This window comes from Neolamprologus brichardi, chromosome 12, assembly GCF_056152115.1.
Source record: "Neolamprologus brichardi isolate AB-2024 chromosome 12, ASM5615211v1, whole genome shotgun sequence".
Taxonomy (NCBI): Eukaryota; Metazoa; Chordata; class Actinopteri; order Cichliformes; family Cichlidae; genus Neolamprologus; species Neolamprologus brichardi.
Genome location: NC_142115.1, coordinates 28935434 through 28962683, shown reverse-complemented (window position 1 = coordinate 28962683; position 27250 = coordinate 28935434). Strand labels below are relative to the sequence as shown.

General features: G+C 38.9%; 2 protein-coding genes across 2 annotated transcripts; one reads left to right on the top strand and one right to left on the bottom strand.

Moving 5' to 3' along the window:
* Positions 1-1311: 1311 nt before the first annotated feature.
* On the bottom strand, positions 1312-12592 carry erap1b (endoplasmic reticulum aminopeptidase 1b). The gene is made up of 19 exons (XM_087849293.1): positions 12210-12592; positions 11394-11904; positions 10908-11046; positions 10593-10727; positions 10287-10407; positions 9798-9952; positions 9237-9350; positions 8900-9031; positions 8538-8669; positions 8328-8411; positions 8036-8193; positions 7147-7226; positions 6851-7034; positions 6421-6577; positions 4141-4325; positions 3888-4049; positions 3644-3784; positions 3248-3329; positions 1312-3101 (listed from the first exon to the last, which is right to left on the bottom strand). The coding sequence occupies exons 1-19, from the start codon at positions 12244-12246 to the stop codon at positions 2931-2933; spliced, it is 2880 nt and encodes a 959-aa protein (XP_087705419.1). The 5' UTR covers positions 12247-12592; the 3' UTR covers positions 1312-2930.
* A 3361-nt stretch (positions 12593-15953) lies between these two features.
* Positions 15954-24992, top strand: naaladl1 (N-acetylated alpha-linked acidic dipeptidase like 1). Its single transcript, XM_006790024.3, has 19 exons — positions 15954-16332; positions 16484-16656; positions 17075-17196; positions 18653-18772; positions 19205-19397; positions 19507-19600; positions 19695-19799; positions 20068-20153; positions 20240-20359; positions 20433-20518; positions 20658-20721; positions 20976-21043; positions 21423-21511; positions 22086-22179; positions 22500-22581; positions 22846-23019; positions 23237-23324; positions 23428-23520; positions 24160-24992. Exons 1-19 carry the CDS (start codon positions 16133-16135, stop codon positions 24356-24358), a joined length of 2250 nt encoding a protein of 749 aa, XP_006790087.3. The 5' UTR covers positions 15954-16132; the 3' UTR covers positions 24359-24992.
* Positions 24993-27250: the final 2258 nt, after the last annotated feature.

Genomic DNA, 27250 nt, shown 5'->3' with positions numbered 1-27250 from the left:
CGCGAGCCGTGGTATTTTTTTTTCTTTTTCTCACCCTCTCTCTCTCGCACTTTTTTCTGCTTCACTCCACTTGCAAGCTTTGTGCTTTGCGCTGAGAAGAAGGGGGGAGGGGCGGTAGTTACACATGCTAGGTAATGACGGGAGGAAGAGACAGAGAAAGAGAGCCAGGGACAACAACGTCACATTAGAAAGGTATAGTAATGATCCACAACTATTTTCAGTTGCGGATGATAAAGGATTCAGAAAGTTTATTCATGCAGACCCATATGACAGAGAATATGCATGTTCTTTTTGTTTTCATATTTTAATTTATATTTAATTGTATTGTGGTTTGCAGTGTTTTGTGTTGTTTCACTTTAAATTTGTAAAAGGAAAAAGCTGAAAATTTAAATAGTTAAAAGTTGAAATGTGAATAGTGGGTTTTTGTATTATATGATTTATTTATTACATTTTATGTGGAGTGAAAAAATAAAAGTATATTTACGGTGGCCCCTAGACACAAAGCACGTAAAAATTCCAAAACACGTTAAAATACCAAAACACGTAAAAACTGCAAAACACGTAAAAACTCCAAAACACGTAAAAACTCAGAAGCACATAAAAACTCAAAACACGTACAAAATACAACAGAAGTGTGCCAGGATGCTAGGGGCAGTGTTGAGTTTTGCTACCTAGTGGCTACAGAAGCCAGCAAGTACCAACGATCGGATTTGGTGTGTGGTAGTAACAGGTAAATGAACATTTTTTTTAAATTATTTGAATATATATGAGTGCATGTGTATAAATACACAAACAATACACATATGCTTTCAATTGTGTCATTTAAGTGATCTAGGTAGCTCTGTTTTGGAAGTTCAGTTAATGCTAGAAATGTGTTTTGGAATTTGTACGTGCTTTGTCTCTAGGGGCCACCAATATGTAACAATTTGTAATTAATCTGGACACACTTAGCTTAATAACATCTGATTTTTCCTTCACTATGCATTCAGGTGCTGTGTCATGACGAGTCTTGTTAAAAGGTTTATTCCAACCATTTATTTTACACTTCTATAAAGACTCACTGTTGTGTGAGTCTTTCAGAGCAGCAATATTAGCTATTATAGGCAGGATCAATACACTGCTGATCCTAATTTATAAAATCTTTTTGGTGTGTGTGTGTGACTGAGAAGAAAGCCCAAACAGGAAACACTCCCAAACTGGAAGAACACCTGCTGATCAGAGGGATGAGAAGATACAAAGGTTATATCCATAAAACTCACAGGTACTGAAAATATAACCCTTATCAAACTACTAATAGAATTAGAACACTATGCTGTGAGGAAAAAAATGCATATTAGTTTAAAAGAAAAACTTTATTTGTCCAACGTTTAATCAAACCAACACACATCTTTATTTTTTCAACAACGGTTTTAGTAACAGGAGCATAAAAATGGAAAGATGCTACTCTGTTCAATCAACCAAAAAGCAAACAAAACAAACAAAAACAAAACACACACACACATAAAACATTTTTTCTTACAGTGCTTTTTGTCTTGCCGAGCTTACTCATTTAAATAAACTGTACCAAAACACACACCAGCGCTGCTGGAATCCATGTTTATCTCCTCAGTATTAAAATTTACCCAAACTGTGGAAAAATATAAACGTACAGAAGTGTAATCTAATCTTTTAACGACAACCAATAAACTGTAAAAATATATTAAGTGCAGCGCACTACATTGTCTGTTTCATTGGTTTTGCAGCATTCACTCACAGACATGCCCACATTTTTAGGTTTTTTTTCCAACAAAAAACTTAAGTCAGACATTCAGTGCATTTCTTTTGCACTATTTATATCACATCGTATAATCTTCATGCTGCTTCGCACTGAAGCAGAATTCAACATTTACTGTTAAAAAACAACAACTGTGACTTCATCCAGCCAAAACACAATTTAAACTTCACAGCTAAACATACACACTTGCACAAAGACATACTCAGCACACACAAACCTCTCTGTGGAAAAAAAACAAGATCTTTTCTTCAGAAAAAAAGAACAACAAATAGGTTCATTTAATAATTATGTTATATGCTAAGGGTGCTTTTCCCCTTACTAAGGACTGTTACGTTAGTGTGCTCACATGTTGTTTCGCACCATGCCTGTGCACGGTTTGACCTCTGATGTTCTGGCCGGTTTGATCATTGTGTAACATTCCCTGGCACACTTACACTGTTGAATGAATGGTTACACATACTGTGTCTGTGCTCACTTTAAGAGTTAGGCCACAGATCTCACATGTGATTTAGTTGGACTCCTGTACGATTGGTTTCCATGCATAAAAAAGTCTCCCATTAACCCATATAAACTTTAAAATCAATTTCATTGTGAAACTTTTTGGAAAGCAGGTGTGCTGGAAACTGAGAGGAAAACACAAACACACATCAGCAGATTGAGGGAGAAGGAGGGAGGAAGGGAGAGAGAGAGAGATGCTGAAGCAAACTGAAGCAAACCTGGGCACAGAGGGTTAAATGCAGCTGGACTGGAGAGCAAGAGACTTTTAGGACATTCTTAGAATGGTTCATTAGTTTTGTTTGGATCTGAAATGCACCTGTTTAACATTTTTTTAGGCTGTAGTTTAAACAGGTGTAATTAAAAAACTCACTAGTGTGGTCAGTCAGTTTCAGGGTATTAAATAATACTTATAATGACCCACAATCTTTCCCAAAGCAAGCTCATTTTTTTGTAAACTTGTGGGACTGGGTAGAGATTTAAAGTGATTTTGACACAAAAAAACATCCAATTTAAGTCAGGACTTACTGCTATTATAGACAAACTTGAGCTGAAAAACAACCGTCATTGTGATCAACTTCATCTATTTTGTGGTTTGAGTTTACACAAATTTGTTTCTGTTTGTAATGATTCACTATTCATTATTTTAACCCTCCTGAAGCTATAAATCCTCATGAGACACTCGTCGGTTGCGCTTGTCCAGCCAAGCCTGCAGAAGAGGAAGATTTTTGTCCATCCAGCGGATGTTATCCTCAATGGTCTCGTAGGTCTGCTGGATGCACCTCATCTCTGAGCCCGTCTCCTCTGTCAGGGAGCCGAAGAAGCTTCGTACCTGAGTCGGTGTAAAGGAGGGAGACTTTGATCGACATTCTAGCGTCCTTAATATTTAGATCCAGGCGATATTCTTGTTATCCGAAATACGGACATGCCTTCTGATCGAAATAATGAACACCCATGTAGGCATGCAGCCATACTTACCTCATCTAGCATCTCTCTAGTAGAGTACTGGTTAGTTACCCCAGTTACCAAGTATGATATAGTGCTGGAGCCGAGGTCAAACCTGTGACATCAAAGCAAACAAACACTAAAGTTCAGATTTTTTTAACCAGTGATAGAATTCCCTGTTTTGTTAGGGAATGACTTCATATCAATATATAAATAAAAAACAAACAAAATTTTCTGTATATAAATAAAGTTTATACTATATGCTATTCTACCAATTTTAATACTCTTGGCACAAACAGTGCTCTCTCCTGGCTAAACAAAAGTATCAATATGTGCAAAACTATCATCATTTGTCATAATCTAGACTGAAGATTTAAGGCTGATGGTGTATTGTGGATGATAAAACATGTGTGTGATGGGCTGACTGACTTCTTGATCATAGTGCGCCAGTTGGCTCTGAGGAAGTCCCAGGCCAGCTGGTAGCCATGGGGGTTCTTGCTGACAGAGACGACTACGTCTGGGAGGTCCTGAGTCTTCATTATCTCACCGATGAGGCTCTGCTCCATCATCCTGCAGACAGAAAGGGAAGAGTAAAGGGAGAGCAGGGATAATAATATCCCCTTAGCTTTAGCTAAGAAATACTGATGTGTCCCAGTTCCCATAATCTACACACCACTTGAGCTTGTCCTGCAGTGGGCTAACAGCCATGGCAGTCTTCATGCGGCTCTTGACCGACATTTGCAGCGAATGGCGGTACTTCTCAAAGAGGAAATCCCAGCCCTCTGGTGTTCGAGCTCCAATCACAAACACAGCCATGGTGATATCAACAGGAAGGCTAAAAACAACAACAAGGAGGCTTTCAGTTCAGATGTATATACATAGTAAAATCAGATTCTCTTGTGCTATTTTTGACTATGACTCCAAACCTCATGGTGCCATCAGAGTCCTTCCACTGGTTAAAGAGCTGGGTGGCTTTGGTCACACAGGGAGCATAATTCCTGACACAGGAAAACACCAGCAGGTAACTTCTCAACACTCGCTGAGACACGGAGCCGGAGTCATTCCATTCCTGCTGGTCAATCAAATCCTGGAACAAATCTACAATATAGCTCTAAAAAACAAAAAGAGACATTAAATCCTCCTTAGAGAGTATACAGTTACAATCCACATGCTGTATGTTTGTTTTCCTGCAAAGAGGAACGTCAGACACCCCTCGAACGATGTTTGAACCAAAAGAAAAACATTTTTTAACCAGTTTTTCTAAATTGGAGTTTTATTACACAATCACAGTGGACATGGTTGAAAATAACAGGAAAATGCATTTAAGGTAGCATAGATTCACTGCTTTTAGTGTATGCAGTAATACTAGCGAATGACTTCAGGGGTATACTAGCAAAGTGATACTTTTGTATCAGGGTTTTCCTGGTCCTTACCTTACCTTCAATTTTTTAACAGTTAATTAATTAATTCTTTTAGTCATTTATGAAATAGAAAATTATCACTACAAATTCATCTTAATAATGGGGAGACATAAATTAAGAAGCCAAATGGCTCTTAACAGATATTAAATATGATATTTTGTCACTAATAAATCAAAAGCATGACTTTGTTTTTGCTCACTTTTTCACATTTCTGTATTTTTGAGTATGGATTAGACAAGACTAGACAGAAATCAGCTGCTTCCTTTAAGGTTTAGCACAGCAGACCATCTGCCTCCATCTCATGCGTTCCCTAGCATCCTCCTCTGTCACACCAACCCTCTGCATGTCCTGCTTAACTATATCCATGAATCTTCTCCGTGGTCTTCCTCTTTCTTTCTGCACGGCAGCTTCAGCATCTTCTCACCAACATATCCACTATACCATCTCTGCTTGTGTCCAAACCACCTCAGCCTTACTTTTCTATCTTTGTGTCCAAACTGGTCTGCTTGAGTTAAGAAGTGAAATTTCTAAAACGGTCCATTCTTCATCTCCGCCTCCTGTCTCTTTAATAAGTATCACTGTCTCCCAGCATCACTACCATCTTGTAAACCTTCTCTTTTCACATTTGCTGTCATCCATTGTAAAATTCTAACAAACTAATTGTAATTATAGTGTGAACCCTGTATAATAATTTCACATTATAAACTAAATTATATACAAAATGAATCTTTCATTACACTAATTTTGGGACAGTACTTTTGTTTTGTGACAAATTTTCCAGACTGGACAATACACTTTATCATAATATTTCATATCATATTGCACTCTGGGGCACTCGGTGTTAGGAGTTGGTGGGGTTTCTCTGGTGTGGTGTCACGGGGTCTGCTTCTGTTTTCAGCTCAGGTAGGCGGGGTGGTGTGTCACGGGATGCTGACACACCGGCGGTGCATCAGACGTCATTTGATGGAGCGTTACTTAGGAGCAGCGCGACTGACGTCTGGTGTCGGAGTATTGCCACCTCCTCGAGTGGTAACGTGTTTAATTCTCCGCGGTGTGCATTACGGCCAACCTATGTCTTGGATTTTGTTTGCTTACCTGTTGTCCTGTATCCTCAGCCGGATCCATCGCCTGCTTACCTGTCAGCTGTTTGTGAAGCCGCATTTCCGGGATCACTACGGAGATCATTTACAGCGTTTCTCCCACATCCCGAGAATCCCCGCCCGAGCCCGTACAGCCAGTGTGACAAGTGAGCTCTCCAACTCTCCCCATGTTTATTGCTGTTTCTTACCGGTGGTTTGGCATCTCCCTCTAAAGTTTCGTTTTTCTTTTTCTTATAGATCCACCCTGCGTGCGCGGGTAACCCCTTTCCCTCCAAATACGTGTCAGCCTCCTCCCCTGGTTTCCCTCTGTTTGTCCCTCTGTATAATTTCATCCCGTGTAAATAACTTTGACACCACAAATAAAGAGCACTCCCTGCATTTTCTGCGCTTCTGTGTGTTCTGCCATAGAGTCCGTTTACTCAGCATAACACTCGGCTTATAAAACGTGTAAAGTCAAAGCCTTTTTATTCTTTTTCAGTCCAGTGGTTGATATGCGTGGAACACCTGAGGTCAATAATTCAGATGGGTGAATGTATAGTTTTACCTTAAACTACTGTAAAGGCAAAGCTTATTCTTTTTTTCCCTAATTGGGGCTGTGCTTTGTTGAGCTTGGTCACACTATGCCACTGAGTCACATATGTTGGTATAATGTGCCAAGTAATGTGCAATGTGCCAGCAAACTAACCTTCATCTGGTTCTCCAGCACCTTCATGTCTCTCTTTTCCATCAGTTTGTAAAGCGGCACAAGCTCTCCAAAGCCCTGAGTCACGGCCATGATCTTGGTCTCTCTGGACAGGTAAAGCGACAGCTCCAAAGCCGTGTCGAGCCTCACCTTCTCTATACTGCAAGACAGATGTCAGGTAAACATCCTGCTGCTCCTTTCTCCTTTCTAGCATACTGTGTGCTTGGATCTAAACATAATTTTAGCTGATATATTTAAAAATTCTTGTCTTTAGAACAAAGAGTAGGGAAAAAGCAATGTATGTGGAATGTATAATACTTTGTTTTTTTCTGCAAAGCTTATATTTACTCAATATATCAGACTGCTTCACTTAAACTAGATACCAAAGGATAGACAGATAATTTTGGTGTTAATATGCAATGTTTAAACAGACCTGACAAGCTGGAAGACATTGTGGATGAGGCTGGCACGGTCATTACCACTCAGGGCTGTGTGATTGTGTTGCAACAGCTTGATAATAGAGTTCCACCCCTCGCCTGCATAATGAACCATGTAGTAACCACTCATGTCCACGTTGAACTTCACCCAGTCTACCTCTTCTGGCAGGAACAGGACATCTGAACAAGACAGAAGAGTAAAGAGAAGCTTTCAAGTGATGATGTATTGTGAAATTTAAATGAATATTGCCGTTTAAAAGAAAACCAAGGCTCAATGTCATCAAGTACTCACCAGTCTTTGTCTTAAGCAGAAAGCGGTGGACGGTGTTGGAGGCACTGGTCTTGTACGTCAGCGGGATCTGCCACAGGAATCTAGACACACAAAATAATGATTAATTAAAAGGTAATGTCTTTGTTTAATCATGATTAAATCAAGATAAGCAACTGTCAAACTGTTTATTATAACAATAAAAATACTGGAGACCGCCAGGGTGATCCCTCTGCCTCATAGCAGACACCTCTATGGTATCAATTTCAAAATCCTACATTGCCAAGTTATTGCACTCACAAGAGTTTCTGAAAACCTGACCTCTGACCTTTGATTTTTTAGGTCAAGTTCAAGTCTTGACCGTGAGTTCAAGGTCAGAGGTCATTGACCTTGAAATCAAGGTCACTGAGAATAGAACTCGTCCGAGATTTTTAGTAGATGCAACTATGGTATCAATTTTAAAATCCTGCACCACTGTATTCTTCAGTTATCACATTCACAATACTTTGGGAAAATTTGATCTCTGACCTTTGACCTTTAAGTTGAAGTCACTGAGATATTAAGCTGTCCAATATTCTTAGTAGATACACTTATGTTATCAATTGAAAGCTCCAACGTCTCCTCATTCTCGATTTATCACATTCACGAACTTAGTTGTCCCCGCCGCCCGCCTGCCCGCCCAGCTGGGTGATGATAATACCCCATCAACCTTTTACAGCTGAGGGATAAAAACATAAGACTATTATTGGCCGGAGAAATGAAAGTGATGATTTTTCACTGTAAGCTTCAAAGACGGCTACACAGTTACAGGAACTGTTCAGTAAACTACACCCTGCTTCCTGCATGCTCCAGGCTGAAGACAGCTTAATGCTGTAAACTTGCATTATAACAGAAAACGCTCCTGACAGCATACCCTTCACTCGGGGAGGGGTCGTCTGTCTTCAAGTAACGCTCCTGACTGAGCCTGACCTCCCGACCTCTAACCTCCACCGTGACCAGTGGGAAGCCTTCCTGCAGAGTCCAGGTGTCCATGATGGCCCTGACGTCTAGCTCATCACCCGAGTACCACTTCTGTATATACAGACAAACATAATGTTGTATAAATACAACAACGTCACAGGAGTTTATTGTAATTAGTAAAATATGCTCACAATCAGAGAGCTTTGTTGAACAAGTTTGCCACCAAGCATCAAACAACAACTTACCGAGGCTCCGGACTGAGTTTTGCGTTTAGAGCAGAATTCTGTGTGTTTCAGTCGACCTTCATCCAGACCATCTGAGCTGCAGATCTGATGCACATTTAGCAGAGACGTGTATCACGATGAGCCACATTCAGCATTCGCAGTTACATAAGAAGAAAAATGACTGATGAAAAATCAGTCCTCTAAAAGAGAGACCGCTCACACATCACTCACATTGGTCAGGCTCTCCCACAGGTGGCTGTTCACAGTGTTTTGGTAGCTGTAGCGCTTCAGGTATCGGACGATGCCAATCTCAAAAGCCTCAGGAGTGAGGAAGTCGCGCAACATATTGAGAATGCATGCACCCTGAAAACAAAATACAAACATGCTTCTAAAAAAAAGAAACAATATGAAACGTAGATAAGTCCTTCAGTGTTTTGATTCAACTGCGCAGTGTGGCTTCAGCTTTGGGAATATCTAATTCATGTCAAATATTAACTGATTTTACATGATGATGAAATACTGAGACGATTGTTAGTTTCAATATCCTACACAAGTACAGAAACATGAAACAGAATGTAACAGCCGAGGTTAACCTTGTCATATGACACATCGTCGAACATCTCCTGGATCTGTGTGGGATTTTCCACAGGGGTGGAGACTGGGTGGGAAGAGCTGAGGGAGTCTACTTCCATAGCCTCAAAACATTTTGCCAAGAAGAAATCATCCTGGAAGAATGAGAGGATGGAATCATGTTTATGCACATCTTTGTAGCCTTATCCAGCAAAACATTGTTCAGCTAATGTACACGACTAAAACTATGAGACTGTGACTTTAATGTCCTTCTGGTTTTAAGTAAATCATTTTAACTGATCTGTATGTTCCAATAGGACCTGGGATTAGTCAGTTTTAAACAGAGTTTCAAAGTCTCACCACATGAAGTTCTGGGTACGTGATGTCGAGAGAAATAAACTCCATGAACTTGGCGAAACCTTCATTGAGCCACAAGTCATTCCACCACTCCATCGTCACCAGGTTTCCAAACCACTGGACAGGTAGGAAAACATGCAAGAACAGCATTAAACATGCTCTTTCACCTTTAGTGTTGTTATACTGTACTAACGACTGAAAAGTCAAACAAACCTGTATCTACTGCACATGCTACGCTCAATCATACTGACAATAAATTTAAGCAAATTATCTTTGTAAAGCTCTGACTTGGAAAACTTGGTACAGACTGATGAACTCTGACACTGATGAGTTTATTTTTATTTTTTTATTTATTTTTTAGATTTTAAGCCTTTATTGTGACAGAACATTAAAGAGAAAAGACAAAGCTGGGAGGTGAAGGTGAAGACATGCAGTAAATGGCCTCAGCACTGATTCAAACCCAGACCTCTGGATTAGCCCTACAGCACATGGGTTGTCTGCACAGCCTAGGCATCCCCTAATGCTTTACTTTTAACTTAAAACAAACAGAATCAGTGCAGCTACCTGGTGCGCAAGTTCATGGGCGATGACCTTGGTGATGCCCAGCTTGTCTGAAGCTGATGACTTTTCAGGGTCAAAGAGGAGGCCGGTCTCTCTGTAGGTGGTCAGACCCCAGTTCTCCATCGCACCTGACTGGAAGTCAGGAATAGCTGCCAGGTCTGCAGAGGGAACACAGTCACAAATAATGTGGTACAGTCATGTCACCTCACTGTTCGACTAGGTATCACTTACGTTCTCCTCTGATACATCTACAGAGCAGTCTATACCTAAATTTACATATTTGTCCTGTCAAAGCGTTAAAATATGAGGTATCATGTGATCCTGAATGTGTGCACAAAGCACAGTTTCCACACAGGCGAATAAAGGATCAGAAGCAGACAGAGACTTATGACTCATCAAGTCTTTTCTTGCTGTTGTAATATGTTACAAAATAACAACTGCTACACCAGTGTCTGTCTCTTAACATGGAAACGCCATGTGATTTCCACTGACCTTGTTTGGGAAGTGGGTAAGGAATGTCAAAATAGTCATCATAGAAGTCCAGCAGCTTGACAGCAGCATCCAGTGCAAAGGCTGTCTGGTCGATCTTCTCAGGGACAGCATAGATTGAAATCTGAAGGGAATCACAGTAAAGAACAAAGAACAAGCAAGTTTTCTCAGTTAGTACAACAGTCGTTAGATGACACATCTTATATGCTTCACACCGTGTAGATGTATACAGTACCTATGCAAAGTATTTTAGTCAAACTGCTGACTAAAAAAAGTCTTTTTATAAGAAGCATCTGGTGTGCATCTCACCTTGACACCATGCTGGGTCGTCTTGCTCACAGACTTGAAGTCCGACACAATGTAGGCAACCAGGTAGGTGCTCATTTTCACAGTGGTGTCAAAGTGATCCTCAAGCAAACCACCCGGCAACTCCACAGTTTTAACCTGAGAAACGCAGGTGTGGTTTAATAATTAAGAAAAGAAAGGAGAGGTCCATAATATTATTATTGCAGATGTGCATATATAGTCGTATGTATATAAGCATGTTGCTATTTTGTTCTTTTTAATAAATTCATATTTCTGGCAATTACTCATTTATGCTTAAAGTAGTCAGTCTACATTTACCATTGGCATGTTGGATATGGCTATGTGGCGTGGCTCTCGAATAATTCGTATGGTGAAGTTGGCTTTGAAGGCGGGTTCGTCAAAACAGGGGAAGGCTCCACGAGCAAAAGTCGCTTCAAACTGCGTGGACGCCAGGACTCTGAAAATGTAATCAAGCACAAAGTGAAAGTGGATTAAAGCTGGTGTGATTAGGAGCTTTCAGCACTAAATAATCTTTTTTTGGTGAACTTTAAGCTTTTACTTGCACTGATTTTATAGCCAATTCTAAAGTTGCACTACATTTACAATAAACTCTTTGTTTTCTGTTGCAAAAAGGAAGATTTTACTTCAGTATCTGATAACAGCCAATAAAATGGAGGTGAACAAGGATGCCATTCATTTTTTTCTCTGACGTTCTTCAGTTATTTTAGTTATTTGTCAAAAGAGAAATTTTGTATTATTAGTAAAATAAACGCAGAGAACATTCAAAATGCCTCGTGGCCTTACCTGACCTCCCCGCTGCTGGTGCGGTAGCTTCCCTTGTAGAAACCATGGAAACTGTCAGACAGGTTGGCAGCAAATGCCAGATGAACTTCATACTTCCTACCTTTGATGAGCACTGAGTCTGACAGCAAGGCTAGCTGATGGAAGCGAGGATACTCCAACACCTTAAGGCGCTTAATGCCTTCAGGTGCCAAGAGGAACACATCGGATATCTGCATTTGCTTGGCATGGAGAATCACAGTGTTGGTGTCTTCATGCACATCAAGCTCAATACGAACAACGCCAGTGAAGTCCAGGGTGGTCAGATTGGGGTGTATGGCCAGGTCATAGTGGAGTGGAGTGACGGTTGTGGGGAGTCTCATGCGGTCCCAGGGGAAGGGCTGACCATTGGTGGCAATAGGGAGGTCTTTGGCCTTGGTTTGATTTGGTAACTGTGCTCCAGATGAGGGAGAAAAGGGAACGAACAGCACCAGCAGGAGAGGAGCCACTAACATGGTGACAACAGAGGCAGGACCTGAAATACAAACACAGAAAACTAAATGCAATATTTCTCCGCTTACTTGTAGTGTCACACAGCAAACACCGAACATCTCAGGATAGCTGGACTGTCAAACAAACTACTGCTTCTCATGGTACTTTGCAACACATGACAATGGACCGGGAAAAGCATTACTTTCGATTTCACACAAATGGATTCGTTGTATAATCATGCATTACAATCAAAATGACTCAGATTTTCAGAAGCCATAAAGCATCTTAACTTATATTCTCATTATTTTATAAATTATGTGAGCTATATGTAAAAAATTGCTAACTTACCGCTTCGTCCCCTGCACGCAGTTTCAGCAGAAATCATTGAAAAATGAAAGTGAAACACAGAAAGGGGGGAATTGCATGCTGGGAGAAAACGAAGGAAAGGTTCACTAAGCTGAGGTGTCAGTTTAGGTAATTTCACTTACAGCTGTGGCTGTAACTCTGAGTCTAAGACCTGATAATGACGCTTACAATTCAGGGTATCCTGTCATGTCTGCAGCTCATGCTTATATTCCAGCTGTGAGTTATGAAAACATACCGCCTATTTTTTCTTTATCAAACACTTCTGGTGCACATTTTTAAACTACTGACTGTGTTACTCCACCATCACAATAAAAGTGGACAAAACGCACGAGCAATTTGTATAGGAAATCGACGGAAACAGGAACTTCCGTGTTTACAGTCCCCGCAGTAAATATATTTAACCACTAGAGGGCAACGTTGCTTCGATTAACGGTTATTTCCGTGCGCTTACTGTCTCAACTCTCTTGTATTTTGGTTTTCAATTGGTCCTCGTCGAACATTTTGCAAGAATCCGAGATTAAATAACGTGTTAAAGTTTATTTCTTTTGAGGAACACTGATCCATCCTCAGTGAGGATCAGTTCCAGATAGAAAATATTAGTGTACGCTATGGTCACCTGCAGGTCTACAGTTATGGACCACATGTACCCTTTGGGTGTCAGTGTACGTCACTGAGTGACAGAAGATAAATCTTTCATTACTGTTGGGATTTTTCTGGTTGAACATAACAAGTAAAGTAAATGAGTCATGAATACTAAAATTAGTTGAGCTCAAGCTCATGGAGTGGCTGTAACTAAGGAGGTAGAGCAGGTCATCTACTGATCAGACAGTTGGTAGTTTGTTCCCTGGCTGCTCCAGTCTGTATGCTAAATATCCTTTGGCAAGATACTAACCCCAAGTTGCTCTCTGATGATTTCATCTGAGTATAAATGTGTGTGACTGATAGATTTAAAAAAGCACTTCAGCGTTGTCTGGTGTGAATGGGTGAATGAGGCATGTTTAAAGTGCTTCGAGTGCTCTGGGAGAGTAGAAATGTGGCCACATTAGAATATTTATATTTACCATATGTAGGAGTTTTATAGTACTGTGCTGAGTCACCCTACATATCTTTATATTTTGTTTCCAAGGAGCGAGTGGTCTGCAGCAATAGTTCTCCAGTCCTTCAGAAGGTCTTTTAACGTTTTTCAATGGGTATTTGATGCTGTTTCATTAATTTTCAGTCTGCTGACCATTTTCAGAGGAATGCAAGTGTTGTGGAAAATTTAACAATAACCTGCAATGGGGAAACCTTTTGAATACAAGAGCGCTGATTCACACAGGTGTGCACACAGATAGACATAAACTACACCTTTCTTGGCTGCTACCTCAAAGCACATTGTGTGCTGTCGGTCCTGCGTGCTGCACCACAACATTCAATATTTAGTATTTACTGCTGTTTACACTTAGCTAGATTAATGCGATGGTGTTGTGTTTATTATATTGCTCTCTTTATTTGCTTGTTTTCTCTTCTTTTCCTCTCAACAGGTGATCCAGGAGGGGTTTTTTTTGTCTTTCTTTCTCTTTTTAAGCACCCTTTCTCACTGTCCCTCTTCCCCTCTGTTTTTCTTTTCCTTCATCTTTCTTTCTCCCTTTCCTATCCCCTAGTCATGTCTGTCCCGTCTGTAACAACTGAAAATAAAATAAAATAAATAATAACAACAAAGATTGATCAAATGAATCAATACGGCAAGGCCGCGATGATCCACTTGGTAAAGTAAATCCATTGGGTATTCTTGCTGGCCTTCAGACAACAATTCTGACAGCTAAAGAACCAAATGAGACAGCTAAAACAAAACAAAAATAAAACAATAACCTGCAACACACCAAGTGAGCTTGATTTGAAGTGGGTTTAATAAGCAGATTGCAATGTGGAGAGAGCATCCCAGTGAAACACTAGGACTATCTCTGAATTGTGGCCACTGCCTTCACATCTTATATACAGAGACACAGACAAAGAACATTTCACAAACTCTTACATGTTGGCCTCTCTCACGGGGGCTATACCTTCTCCCTCACAGAGAGAATTATGACCTTGTTTTCTGCTTAGCCATCACCTAAGGATTTACATCCCTGATAAGCAGAATGAGTCTCACTATCTGTATAATGCCATTGCAATGGTCTCACTGTGTTTACATTCCACATGCATGCAAACTAGTGACAGGAGTGCTCTTAATATAGTAAAGTGAGAAAGTGATATTACTATAACTAATGTGATATGATTAAATATGTGATTAATACATGAGAAAAGAAATCTACCTCCACATAAGCCACTAAACTCTGACCTATGCACATAACAGACAGCTTAATAAAAAACCCACTGCATCTTTAGGCACTTTGTTACTAGCTTCTTGTTACAAAGTTGCACATTTTGGCATTTCATTCGGCATTTCAGCCTGTGATATTTGGGATATTGAAAAATAAAGATGGTTGTACAAAAAGACTTTCAAGCTTGTCAGCATGAACTCTTTTTTTGCCTTATAAACTGTATTTCCAGTTATGTTTACCTGTTTCAATAGATCACTGCACTTATTCACATCTTCCTTGCAAAATATAAAGAAATGAGGAATTGTTCAAGGCTTTTACAAAGTAGTGTCGAAAGCAGCCTGCATGCAAAGCATGTTTAGTTAATGTGTTGTACGACAACATTAAGGGCTGAAGGATTTCTGCATATCTTTGACACACATTTATTTCTTTCCTTACCTCTGAATTCAAACGGTACATCCAAACAGTGCTTACTGTAAGATAGACTGAGCATTTCAGGCTGACTTACACAGATTGAAAAGACACATTTTTTATTGGCCTTAAATCAGATGTAGTGAGCATCACATTGTCTTCACTTCTCTAACATTTGAAAGCTCTATAAAATTTGAAATATGATAGTTTAGCTTCATGACTATGTTATTGCTCCCATAAAGATCATCTGAGAAACAAATCAAACAGTTTCACATCTCACATGCTTTTAAAATGAAACAAAGCATGAAAAAGGTTCAAGTTTATTCTAGTTCCATGTGACAAATTTTCTTAATCGGTCCACGTTACAGTGTACTTTTTTTTGTTCTCCACATAAAATTCGATTCTTTCAGGTTCCTTTTTTGGCGTGCTATCATGATGCAGTTAAGTAACAGGAAGTCATGCATGAAAGTCATTAGTCCCAACAAAGATTGTGTTTATTTAGCACTGATACCAAATAACTCACCGTAGTCTCACAAGATCCATCCATTCATTATTTAAAGACACAGGCAACAGTCTCTCATCTCTTGTGTATTAGGAATATTTGGACATTCCCATTTTGGTACAACTTCGGCATTAAACCCTACGTGGATTTAAAGATTTCAGTGGATTTTCCTTTATTGGTGATATTTTTTGTTTGTTTTTGTTTGTCTTGTAATCTTTATATTGTTAATATAGTTTTTAATTACATTTTAACAATATTCTAACTCTTATATATTTTTTACTTTAAGAATTCTTTAAATATAAATATACATACATAAATTGACTTGAAATTAAGTTAAGAAATTGAGAATTGAGTTGAGAATGACATGTTTAAAAAGAAAAGAAGAAAAGGAAAAAGGTGTGCAAACATAGAAAATAAATGATTTTCAGTCCCCTCACACACTTACACATGAAGGGATAAAGTCCAGCGCATCTGCAAACATTAATGAGTAAACTTTACAATGACCATGTCGTATGGGAGGAGACTGCAGGGGCTGCACTGTCATTACGTTCAGGAATTAACAATGGTGACTTACATAAGACGGGATTCATAAAAAGCTTACAGGTCAAAAAAAGATCTTTGGGGAAGACTCACTGTCAGGGTTCAGGTCCAAAGAGACTTTTTCACAGGAGGATCTCATCTCTGGGAGGAGTATGATAAAACAGGTGATAATTGGGGTTGTGTGTGGTGCTGCCGTACTGACCGTAGGCATCCTAATTGGTCACTTTGGTATTGCCAAGAGCGGCACCTCTGCACCATCGTGGCTGGAAGATGTGGCCAAGGATGTGGACGAGAGCCTCATTGAGAAGTTCATGTCGGAGGTGGACAACATTCAGATTCAGGAAAATCTCAGGTCAGTTTCCTTATTTTTTAAACAATGTTATAAAATCTCACCAGCACCTCATTTAAAATCCAAAGAGTATAATTTAATACCATTACCATTCATTCAAGTATTTCAAAGGCTAAATTGCCATTGAAGTTTTATCTTTCATCTTCCTCCACAGGAGCCTGACAAAAGTGCCTCATATGGCTACCACAGCTGGAGATGAGGAGACTGTACAGATAATGCTTAAGAGATGGCAAGACCCTGAAACTGGACTAGACAAGGCCTGGAGAGAGGAGTACTGGGTCTACCTGTCCTTCCCTGACAAAAATAACCCTAATACAGTCACTGTAGGTGAGTGAAATGCTTGTGAAAAGCGTGATGACAGAGGGAATGGTTACATTATCTTGGTCAAAGTAAACATTACAGTATAAGAATGAATGGTTTAGTTAGCTTGTGTTGTATGATTAACTACAGTGAAAAAGCTGCTCTATCAGCATTCATAGGATTATTCCATGGAAGACAAAATCCTTTAAGTACTTTTACATTGTTACGTTTTGGTTATATTGTATATTTTTTTCCATACATACGTATTTTGTCTTTTAAGAAAGTTCCATTCCATACTCAGTCCAACATACCAAGAAAACTGGTATTAAGCGAAAACTATCCACTCTCTGTATTTAACACTCTTTCTAACACTGAGAAGCTCTTTAATCTGCAAGCGCCCTGATGTCTCACAAACAGACCTTTCACCATGACTTGTTAATTTCAGTGAGCCCAAACGATACGGTGCTGCACACAATAAGAGAAAAAGAAAAGCCTTACACTCCGGACCAAAGCGATCCTGAGGTGGTTCAGCCGTACGCAGCATACTCCCCTGCAGGACATGCAAAGGTAAAAAGCTACAGCCTTATGCATCAAGTATAAATTCAACTTATAAATGCAAATCACTCAAAATAAAACTGAACACACATCAATTATATTACATTTAAAATAGCAGCTTTATTCTCATTAACCAAACAGAGTTGACCAACAGCTTTCATCCTGTTCCTGAAATGGGAAAGTCTGGCAAAACAGTCCTCAAAGAAACTTCCAGTGTTTTATTGTGTGTTTGTGCACAAACACTGAAATATTCTGTGTCTATGGAACTCCTACACCATTTCTGACCATTAAATTACTGAAAGAATGATAAAATAATAAAATCACATGATAGTCATAATTTGCTTACTTGTTGTAACCTGTGAGGCTGTACGTTGTATGCTTACTGAAATACAGTCAGTATACTTTTAACTGTTGCAGTTACATGACTGTATATTCAAGAAAGATGATTAAAAACCTCTGCTCTGAACAATGATTGAGTTGTCGTGCAACAAAAGCTAACAGTGTTGGGGTTAGTTCAGAGTGTTTATGTGAAAACCTTAAAAACAAACAGGGAATGACTATGTGACACAGATATCTCCAGGTGTAAAAGAGATGGGATTTACTATGATCTACTATGAGAAAATTTAACATTGAATGGAAAAAAAAAATGAATAAATACGCTACAGTCACAGATTATTTTAGTGCCACTCTTTTCAGTAAATTAGGCAATAGCGCTTGTTTATTGGTGCCATAAACTTCTCAACATCAACTTCAAGGCTAAAATGTCTTTCACTGACTTGCCAAGTACTGATAATTTCACGAGTTATGATGTAGATTGCGTTAGCAAAACGTCAAGAGCCAGTCTGTAAAGATATGTATCACTGTCAAGCTTTCTCATGGCAGTAAAAAAAATGATACCCTGATTAGGAAAATAGACTGTTCTTGCCCGACTCACTTTATGAATGCAGAACACACAATAATAATGAAAAAAAAAAACTTTCCTCAGAGACAATACAAAAAAAAAGCAGGCAAACTAACTCCAACTGAAGGTGGCAGCAAAATGCAAAGCAAAAGTAAAGTCAGGGGAAACTGAAGCAAAGTTAAGACAATAGTAAAACACTTGAACGCCAAGAGCTACATAAAGGTTCAAACAGGGACATAAAGTGATTCTGTGAAGTACACAAACTGATTACTAACAACCAGATTGATACCAGATTGATATTGATGATAACAGTGTTCTGGACTATCAGAGCCAATGAGGGAAAGGCAGACAATGACTAAGGGGTAAAAAAGACAAAGACAGGAAGCAAACTAGCAAAGATACAAAATGTAAGTGGCAAATAAAAGAGGAGCATTAACAGACCATTACATAAACATTAAATGTTTTAAAATTTGGTTACATAAAAATTGAAATCACCTTTTCTTCATATCAGTTCACTTTTTTGAGTTTCTGTTGCTCACAGAGCGTTTCTATTTCTCATGGTTTTAGGGGAAATTGGTTTATGCCAATCAGGGGAAGCCAAGTGACTACAGCGAACTGAACAAGACAGTGGACCTCAGAGGAACTATTGCTATCACCAAATATGGTGGCGCAGGAAGATCGGCTAAAGTGAGTTTCAGAATGCATCATTAAATCACCGATTTGTACATTTTCAGCCCAATTTTGTTTGGTTATAAGCAAAAACCATCAACTAAGCAACAGGGTTAATTCTTATTGCCACTAGTTACATGTTAGTTCAATCTCTTACTTTAACAAATGGCATAATTTTTTTTTACCTAATCTACATAAACACTATTCTGTAGTCACAAACTTTTATATTAAGATTTAAAATATAATACGCTGACATCACGTGAACTAAAAAAAATGAAGATTACCGCCACACACTTCTAGTAAATTCTAACTTTATTAATATATCACTTTTGCAGCTCAAATTCCTCTAGAGCGGACAGGTTTAATGACAACTGAAATGTAAATTATAAAAGAATAAAAGTGTAAACCAACAAATTACTGTTTACAAAATGCATTATGTGTCTCATCCAGGCCATCAATGCAGCACCATATGGCGTCGTTGGAGTGCTTGTCTATACAGATCCTTTGGACATGAACGATGGTCTCATGTCAGACGCCAATGAGACGTATCCTCACTCCTGGTACATGCCACCCAGTGGCGTGGAAAGAGGTTCCTACAACACTGACTTTGGAGACTTGCTGACACCTCACTTGGCTGCCAAAGGTTAACCATTGCACTTCTCCACACTCCAAAAAGATACAAGCTATGTTTAATTACTTTTTTATTATTTCACTTTTGTATCAATTCTTAAATGTAACCATTTATTTTACAGAGGAAACATACAGAATCAGTGCCACAGACATTACAGGCATTCCTCCTATTCCAACTCAACCAATCGGATTTGAGGATGCCTATCGATTGATCTGGTTTGTGACAAGATAGATCTGCATGTGTAACTGATACAGCCTAACAAAGGTGATGATTACTTTAATAATATATTTTTTCCATTGGTCATTTCAGTGAGTTGGGAGGAGAACCAGCTCCAGATGCATGGCAAGGAGGATTCAACTGTACCTACAATTTTGGTGGTCCAGGGTTCAAACTTACATCCAGTTTCAACAACAGGTAACCAACAGTATAAGTAAAAAGTTTTAAAAAGTAAAAAACCTTACAGACCTTTTCAACTTAACTATTTTTGAATAATTCAATTAGATCATTTAGAATCAGTGTAGTAAAAATTTAATTGCCAGCCAACTTGATCATTTTTATTCACTATACAATTTCATGTCAGATGATTTACACTTGAATATCCAATTACATTTATACAAATACATGTTTTTGGAGCAGCAGTTAAAGCCTCTTTGTACCTTTTCTGTGTTGCCTTTCATGTCAGCGATGTAAAACTGGACATCTACAACTATGAAGAGGTGAAACCCTCCTCTAATGTCATGGGTTTTATCAGAGGAAGTGTGGAGCCAGGTGAGACTAAGGTTGGATCGGCAATTTAAGATCAGCTGTTTTGATGTTGTGATTATTTTGTGTAAGTGGTGTGTTTATATCCACAGACAGGTATGTGATATACGGCAACCACAGGGACAGTTGGGTTCATGGCGCGATAGATCCAAGCAGCGGCACATCAGTCATGCTGGAAATTACCAGGGTGCTGGGCAAGATGGTCAAACAGGGTGAGGAGGAGCTGGAATGAATGACTGTATAGAGTTCTCGATAAAGGCTGACCTCTGTGGCTCTCTATTGTAGGCACCTGGAGGCCTCGTAGGTCCATTATTTTTGGAAGCTGGGGAGCTGAGGAGTTTGGCCTTATTGGGTCTGCAGAATACACAGAGGTGATTTGCAATTTATCCACAAGACTACCCACAACTCCAAGCAATATGTAAAATGGCCATCTGTGTTAAAGAAAGTCTATATATGAGATATAAAGTGCACATTCTTCTACACTTGACCTCGTTCTTGTTTCTGCTCCAGCAATACTTTGCAGCACTCAGTGAACGAAGTGTTGCTTACATAAACGTGGACATTGCAGTATTTGGTAAGAAGCTCCACACTGCACCTGTACATCAGAAGTAAATTTAAATGTATTCCAATCAGCCAGTACAACACAAACAGCTAACAGAAAAAAAATGCTCCTGGAGTTTTTGAAAAAATGCTAAAAATATAAACCTAAATCTGATTCTTTTGCACATAGTCTGCATGAAATGAAATGCTGTGTTAACACACCTAAGATGAATTTACAGGTTTAATAGTGATGCTCTTGCAAAACAATTGTTGTCTTGCATTATTCAGCTAATGCTACTCTCGGAGCTTCAGGCATGCCATCAGTGCAGAATGTCATCTTTAAAGCTGCAAAACAGGTGAGCCCTTTGACAAACTACTATCTAGACAAAACCAAGACTTTTACTGCTCAGAAGTGTGGTTTTTAGCTAATCTGGATCACTTAAGAATCAATGAGCTTATGTGATAGTGAGGTGTCAATTCCGTTATTCACAAGAATCGTTACTGCTTCCTCATTTTGGTTAGATTTTAGTGAAACTTGAACCCAATAAACATCTGATAGGTCTTCGCACTTGTAGGTATTGGTCCTATTTATAGGCACTTATCCATTTTTACAAAAATCTCTACTCGTCCTAGATGATTCTAGAGTATCTTTCTGACTTTACATTGCAATAGTCTGTCAATCAAGAAGGATTTTTTATCATATGAATTACTGCAACACTGACCTTTGTTTTCTAGGTCAAAGCACCTGGCCACGAAAAATCTGTGTATGACAACTGGTTACAGTACACAAACAAAACCAGCCCCACCCATGGATTAATTCCCAGGTAATAAACTGCAGCCATATCTTGTTAATCTTGCATTGAATCTTGGAAGAACAGTTGTCTGGGATTCTATTCAAAATAACTTGTCTCTGTTTGAAAGTTTAAAACAACAACAACTAGATATTATATTGACATCATAGATTTTATTCCGCATGTTTCAGATATAAACATATTAGTTTTTTATAATAAATTACCAGTGGCCACAGTAGTGTTAGCTGGTTCATTGTTAGAATGTAAAAGACTTGTAAAACACAATCTGAGCTTAAAATGCTCCTCAGAAAAAAAAAGCCTAATCAGAAGCAATTAAGATATGCAATTTGCATAAGTTGTGTATTCACAATAATGTATGAGATACAGAATTTGATTTTTTGTTTAGTTTTATTGGTTCTATGTCGTCATAATCATTTAAATTATCTAACAGACAGTTGGTTTGGTTGGCCAAGTCCTACTTTCTTTGTGATATGTACTTTCACAGAATTTTGCAGTGTTTTCATTATATATTCATATTTAATTCTATCCTATGTCTCCCTGCTCAGAATGTGCTCCCAATGTGATGTTTTCTGTCTTCTTTCAACAGGATGGGATATCTGACAGGAGCAGGGAGTGATTATGCTCCCTTCAGCCATTATCTAGGAATCACCTCCATGGACATGTCGTACACATATGACAAGGTACTAAAGATGTACGATTGCACGATTTGACACATAGACAGAATAATACTGCACAGTTTTGCTTTTAGAGCCTTTTTGTGCAGTCGCAGTAAATGTGCTTTAACTAGCGTGTACTGATTGTGTATTAAAAATAAGAATGATAGATACAGTTAAATGCTCTGGTCATTGAAGCCAGTTGTTCATTGTACATTTTAAACCAAAATAAGCTGCAAAAAGTGTTTTATTTTGGCATTCACATATATTAGGAGAAGGCAGGTGTTAACTGAGCTCATTAAGATAATATTGTAACTATTATTGTATATATATTTGTCTTCACACAGACTAAAACAAATGCTCGGATTTATCCTGCATATCACACAGCATATGACACTTTTGACTATGCTTCAAAGTACATTGATCCTGGTGAGAATTTTTTTCCCCCTAGTAGTCTACTTCTTGCACAGTAAGTAGAATAAATGAATCCTTGTCTAACCCCTTTCCTGTCATAGTGCTATGACAGGAAAATATTTGCAACACTTATATTCTATATAAGTGTTGCATTTCTCAAGAAAATATTTTCTAAGTTGTGGTTTTTCTGTTTTCAGATTTGATCACTGAAAATAAATAATTAGCTGAAAAGAATCAAATTAATTCCTTTATAACATTAGTTCATACCTTCTCTTGTAGGCTTTGTCAGTCATCAAGCTGTAGCAAGGACTGCAGGAAATGTCCTGATCCGACTGGCTGATAGCTTGATCCTGCCATTAAACTGCGCTGACTATGCTGAAAGTCTGGAGGAATACCTCAGCACTGCTTTGGACCTATATGAGCAGAAACTTAAAACTATGAACATTTCAATGGGTAAGTACAGGAGATCTTTTGAGAGATGTGGGGGGAGGGGATCTTTTTGGAGCTAGGTAACACATCTTATACTTTAATGATACCCTCTGAAAGTGTCTTGTGCATCTATGTTTTGTCTTGTATATCTATGTTCTACCCCAATAATCAAGTGTAATTAGAGAGAATAAAAGAATACAATCATCACTGGGTGACTGCAATCATCTGTATCTTGTTTCAGAACCCCTTAAACATGCAGTGACCAGCTTTCGTGCTGCAGTTTCTAATTTGGAGAAGGTGATTCAAAGTCCAGACCTGGCAAATGAAACGTAGGTGCACACATTACATACAGTATGTGCACAGTCATATCCACATCCATCCAAACAGAAATGAATACCAGCCCTCTTTGCTTTACCATGTCTTTTTCCTCAGGCCGCTTAAGGTTAGATGGATCAATGACCAACTCATGCTTCTGGATCGAGCTTTCTTGGACCCTCTGGCTTTCCCAGATAAATATGGATTTAGGTAAGAATGTGGCCCAGTGGATTGCACAGAGATTTCTGTGGCTTTGGAAAACAATAAAATGATAGTGCCTAGTGGAGTCTTCTGTGTCATACAGGACACAGTACACAATGAGAGAAGAAGGATTATGGGGGTTAGTGAAGTCCCACTGTTAATAAAACATGTTAATCAAGACACGATTACAGTGGTTATGCCTACTATCTTAAATAGGACCAGAATAAGGCCTCAGGCCTTAAGTAACTTTTTAACCCCCACAAACAGCAAAAGTTTATGGAGCCACTGGAGCTGGCATAGTTGTTAATACCTATAGTGAAAGAAGTAATAGTGATACACAATAATGGAATGCAACAGTACGGCATTTCTGGGGCAAGGAGCCATTGTGAGAAGCTAGTGAACAATATGCAGAAGGTAAACACATGGAATTAAGACAATGTGTTTTAACAGTACTAGTGATTTGAATATGGCAGTGCCAGTAGGTTAAATCTTGGCCGGCCGCTGTTACGCTCTGTTGATTGTTACATTTAGTAGTCTTTTGACAAGAGATACCAAGTGTAGTTTCAACAATTGTTTGTTTCATTGTAACTCAGAAACACATTTGATAACACTGTTGAGCTAATCTTTATTTTGTTGTGTGTTACACAGGCATGTTATCTGGGCCTCAAGCAGTGCTGGCAAACAAACCTTCCCAGGTCTAGCTGATGCCTATGCTAATGCTGAGTCATCAGGGCAGGCCAGCGACTGGGACAAAGTTCACTACCACCTGTCTGTATTAAGCCAAGCCATACTGGGTGCCGCCAGCACACTGACTGATGAGATGCAGACTCAAACTTGGAGGAAGTAACTGCACTAACTCGGGAATTTAATCAAAATGCCAATGGCTTTAAGCAAGATTAACTATACCAGCTGTTGTTAATAGAGGTTGGTTTTGTTTTTGATTACTTTATGTAGTCTTTCAGAAATGAATGAATAAAAATGGAGGAAAGAAAACTTAAAAGGCAAATGTGTTTGGGGCACTAGTCACCATGAGGCAGGAACGTCTTATCAAAGGAGATTAGACCACAGTTTTAATTTTTCTCTTTTGGTTACAAATGCAAAGATGGCTTTGGTTTCTTTGGTAGAAAACTGGGTTTTGTATCCTATAAATGTATGATATAAATATTGTCTTTACTTTTCAAAAGAAAGCTTTGAGTCTTGAGCATATGGTGCCATTTTCCTCCCACACATTTGTCAGTAATATTTTCACAACAGTAACAGCTGAACATATGCAATGAGAATGTGCCAAGATTTTATCATTTGTTAGGAGCCCTGCAAAGTTGTACCCCTGAACTTCTCAACTGTCTCATAATTAGGAAAAAAACATACAGAATGCTGTATTTAAACTGGATTTAAGGCCCATAAAGGAATGGTTAAAAAACTTCCAGTGATGCTATTGGATGGTGCAATGGCATATGGAGCAATAAAATTTTACTCGGAAATACTGGTGCAAAGGTTTGTGTGATGAGTCCCTATCAGCAACATAAGAGTTATAAAGGAATTTATGGCAATCAGCATAAAGTAAAAGATGATGATCTGAGTTTTAAAGAGGTTACATTATTTGTATGCAAGGTACAGCTGGAAAAGAAATTCTGAAGTTATCTATACGTGGTTTAGTTTGAATTGACTGACAAGCTACAAGTCAATGAAAACCTGAGCACTTCATAGGCCTCCTGCCAGTGCCTATGGTGGAGCTGCAGTACTGACTCCTACCAGCAGGGGTCAAAAATACTTTGACACTTGACCAAAATTTGGTCAAGTGTTGCAAACCCAGTCAAACAGGCTGTAGAGGTACTTTCACATGTTCTCTTTCAGGGATTCTTCCAGGAATTAATTCACAATGCAAAATTGAAGCAAATGTATTAAACAAAAAAGAAAATCAAAGAAGTCTCTTTGAAAAGAATTTAGCCAAATTATAAAATCTGGTTAAAATTTAAACAGTGTCATTCACCCTCATTTAATCCATCCAATATGCTTTATTGTAAGTTACACAGAGGTAAATCTAATTTGTCTGCTTTGTGATGTTTAAAGATGCATTCAAAGCAATGTGGAAAAGAGGCAAGCTGCCTTTGAATCCCCCACATTAATTTTAATGTATTTATTGACACCGTAAGGAAGGATTAAAATCTCTGGAGATCTACCTTTGGCAGCCCATACCTTGGGAGGGGTAATGGGCAGTAGCAGTAGCACAAATAAACTCTTTAGGTGCAGACACTCAATGTTTTCCTGAATAAGGTGTAGGATCACTGCATACTTTTTTCTCCTCTCCAAAATCTTCCCACACTATAACCAGTGTAATTCAGGAATGACTGCTTGTATTGTTGGTGTGATATATATAGAGGTTCTTCAGTATTTTTACCAGGGGAATACTTGCAGGCCATGGATTTTTTTTTTCCTTCAGTAGTGCTGTGTGAATAGCATTCACAGAGTTTGACATTCATATTTGCAGAGTTGCCCAGAACAGCAAAGGCAGTCTGTTTTTAGGCCACTCAGCACATTACAGCTTGAAGAATTCTCTCATGCAGGATAGTAAACACTTTGCAAGCGTTGGATTCAGATGGATGAAATATGCTCAGGCTTTGTTTTGCAACCTCTACTCAGCTGTTTCCCCCGTATACTATGTACTATATAGCATACAGGCATTCCCTGACATTTTTTTGCTCAGAGAAATGCTCTTTTTCAAACCACTCTTCATAAACCCTAGAGAGGGATCTGCCGGAAAGTTGAATACTTTCTGCAATGCCAGTTGAGAGTAAATATTGAACACCTGACATGCAGTGATAAATCCGACAGTATTATCAATGAGTGCAACCCCTTATTTAAACATCCCATTTGCATTGTGACTGATGAGGAAAACTACTTTTGATATATGTCCACACATACACGGGTATTTTTGAAAACGGAGATTTTCCGTTTTCGTTTTAAAAAATAATCCCGTCCAGGGGAGAGGCAGAAATGAAGGAAAACGCTGCTAGGAACATGCCAAAGCAGCAGGTGGCGCTATATTCCTAACCGTGTAGAAATGTTGGCCAATCAGAAGTCTAGAAGCCTTGGCGGGAAATAGTAAACAAAGCTGGGGTATAGAAGCAGAACCGAGTTGTATGTGTGGAGGGACAGTAACTGTGTGTATATGTAAGCATTTAAACACTGCAGAGAGTACAGTACAGTAACAGTATTGTAGAAATTCATTTCACCGAAACAATAACGTGGCGCACAGTGTGACGTCAAAAAAGGCGCACATCTTTGACGCTGCGTTTTCTCCGTTTTCTCGTACACATGTAAATGCAAAAACGGAGTTTTAGAAAATATCCACCCTGGCCGGAGTTTTTAAAAATCTCCGTTTTCAGTAAAACGCTGTTTACGTGTGGACGAAAGGTGCAAACGCATAGAAAAATCTGCGTTTTCAAAAATACCCGGGTACGTGTGGACATAGCCATAAGTCTGGACTTATTTAGTCCCTTTGACCCTAGAACTGAAGAAGCTTCTCGGATGAGAGGTGAAACATCTTCAAGCAACCTAAAGAAGTCCAGACGCTTTTCTTTCCAAGCTCCTTAGACTATGATAACCTGGATGACTGAGAACCTTCCCAGATACTTTTGATATAGACTATAGTTCCATCTCGACCTTGAACCATTTCACATGGCAAAGTCAGTATGAGTGTGAACATCAGCCATAATGTTATAAAAACGAAGTGTCTTTG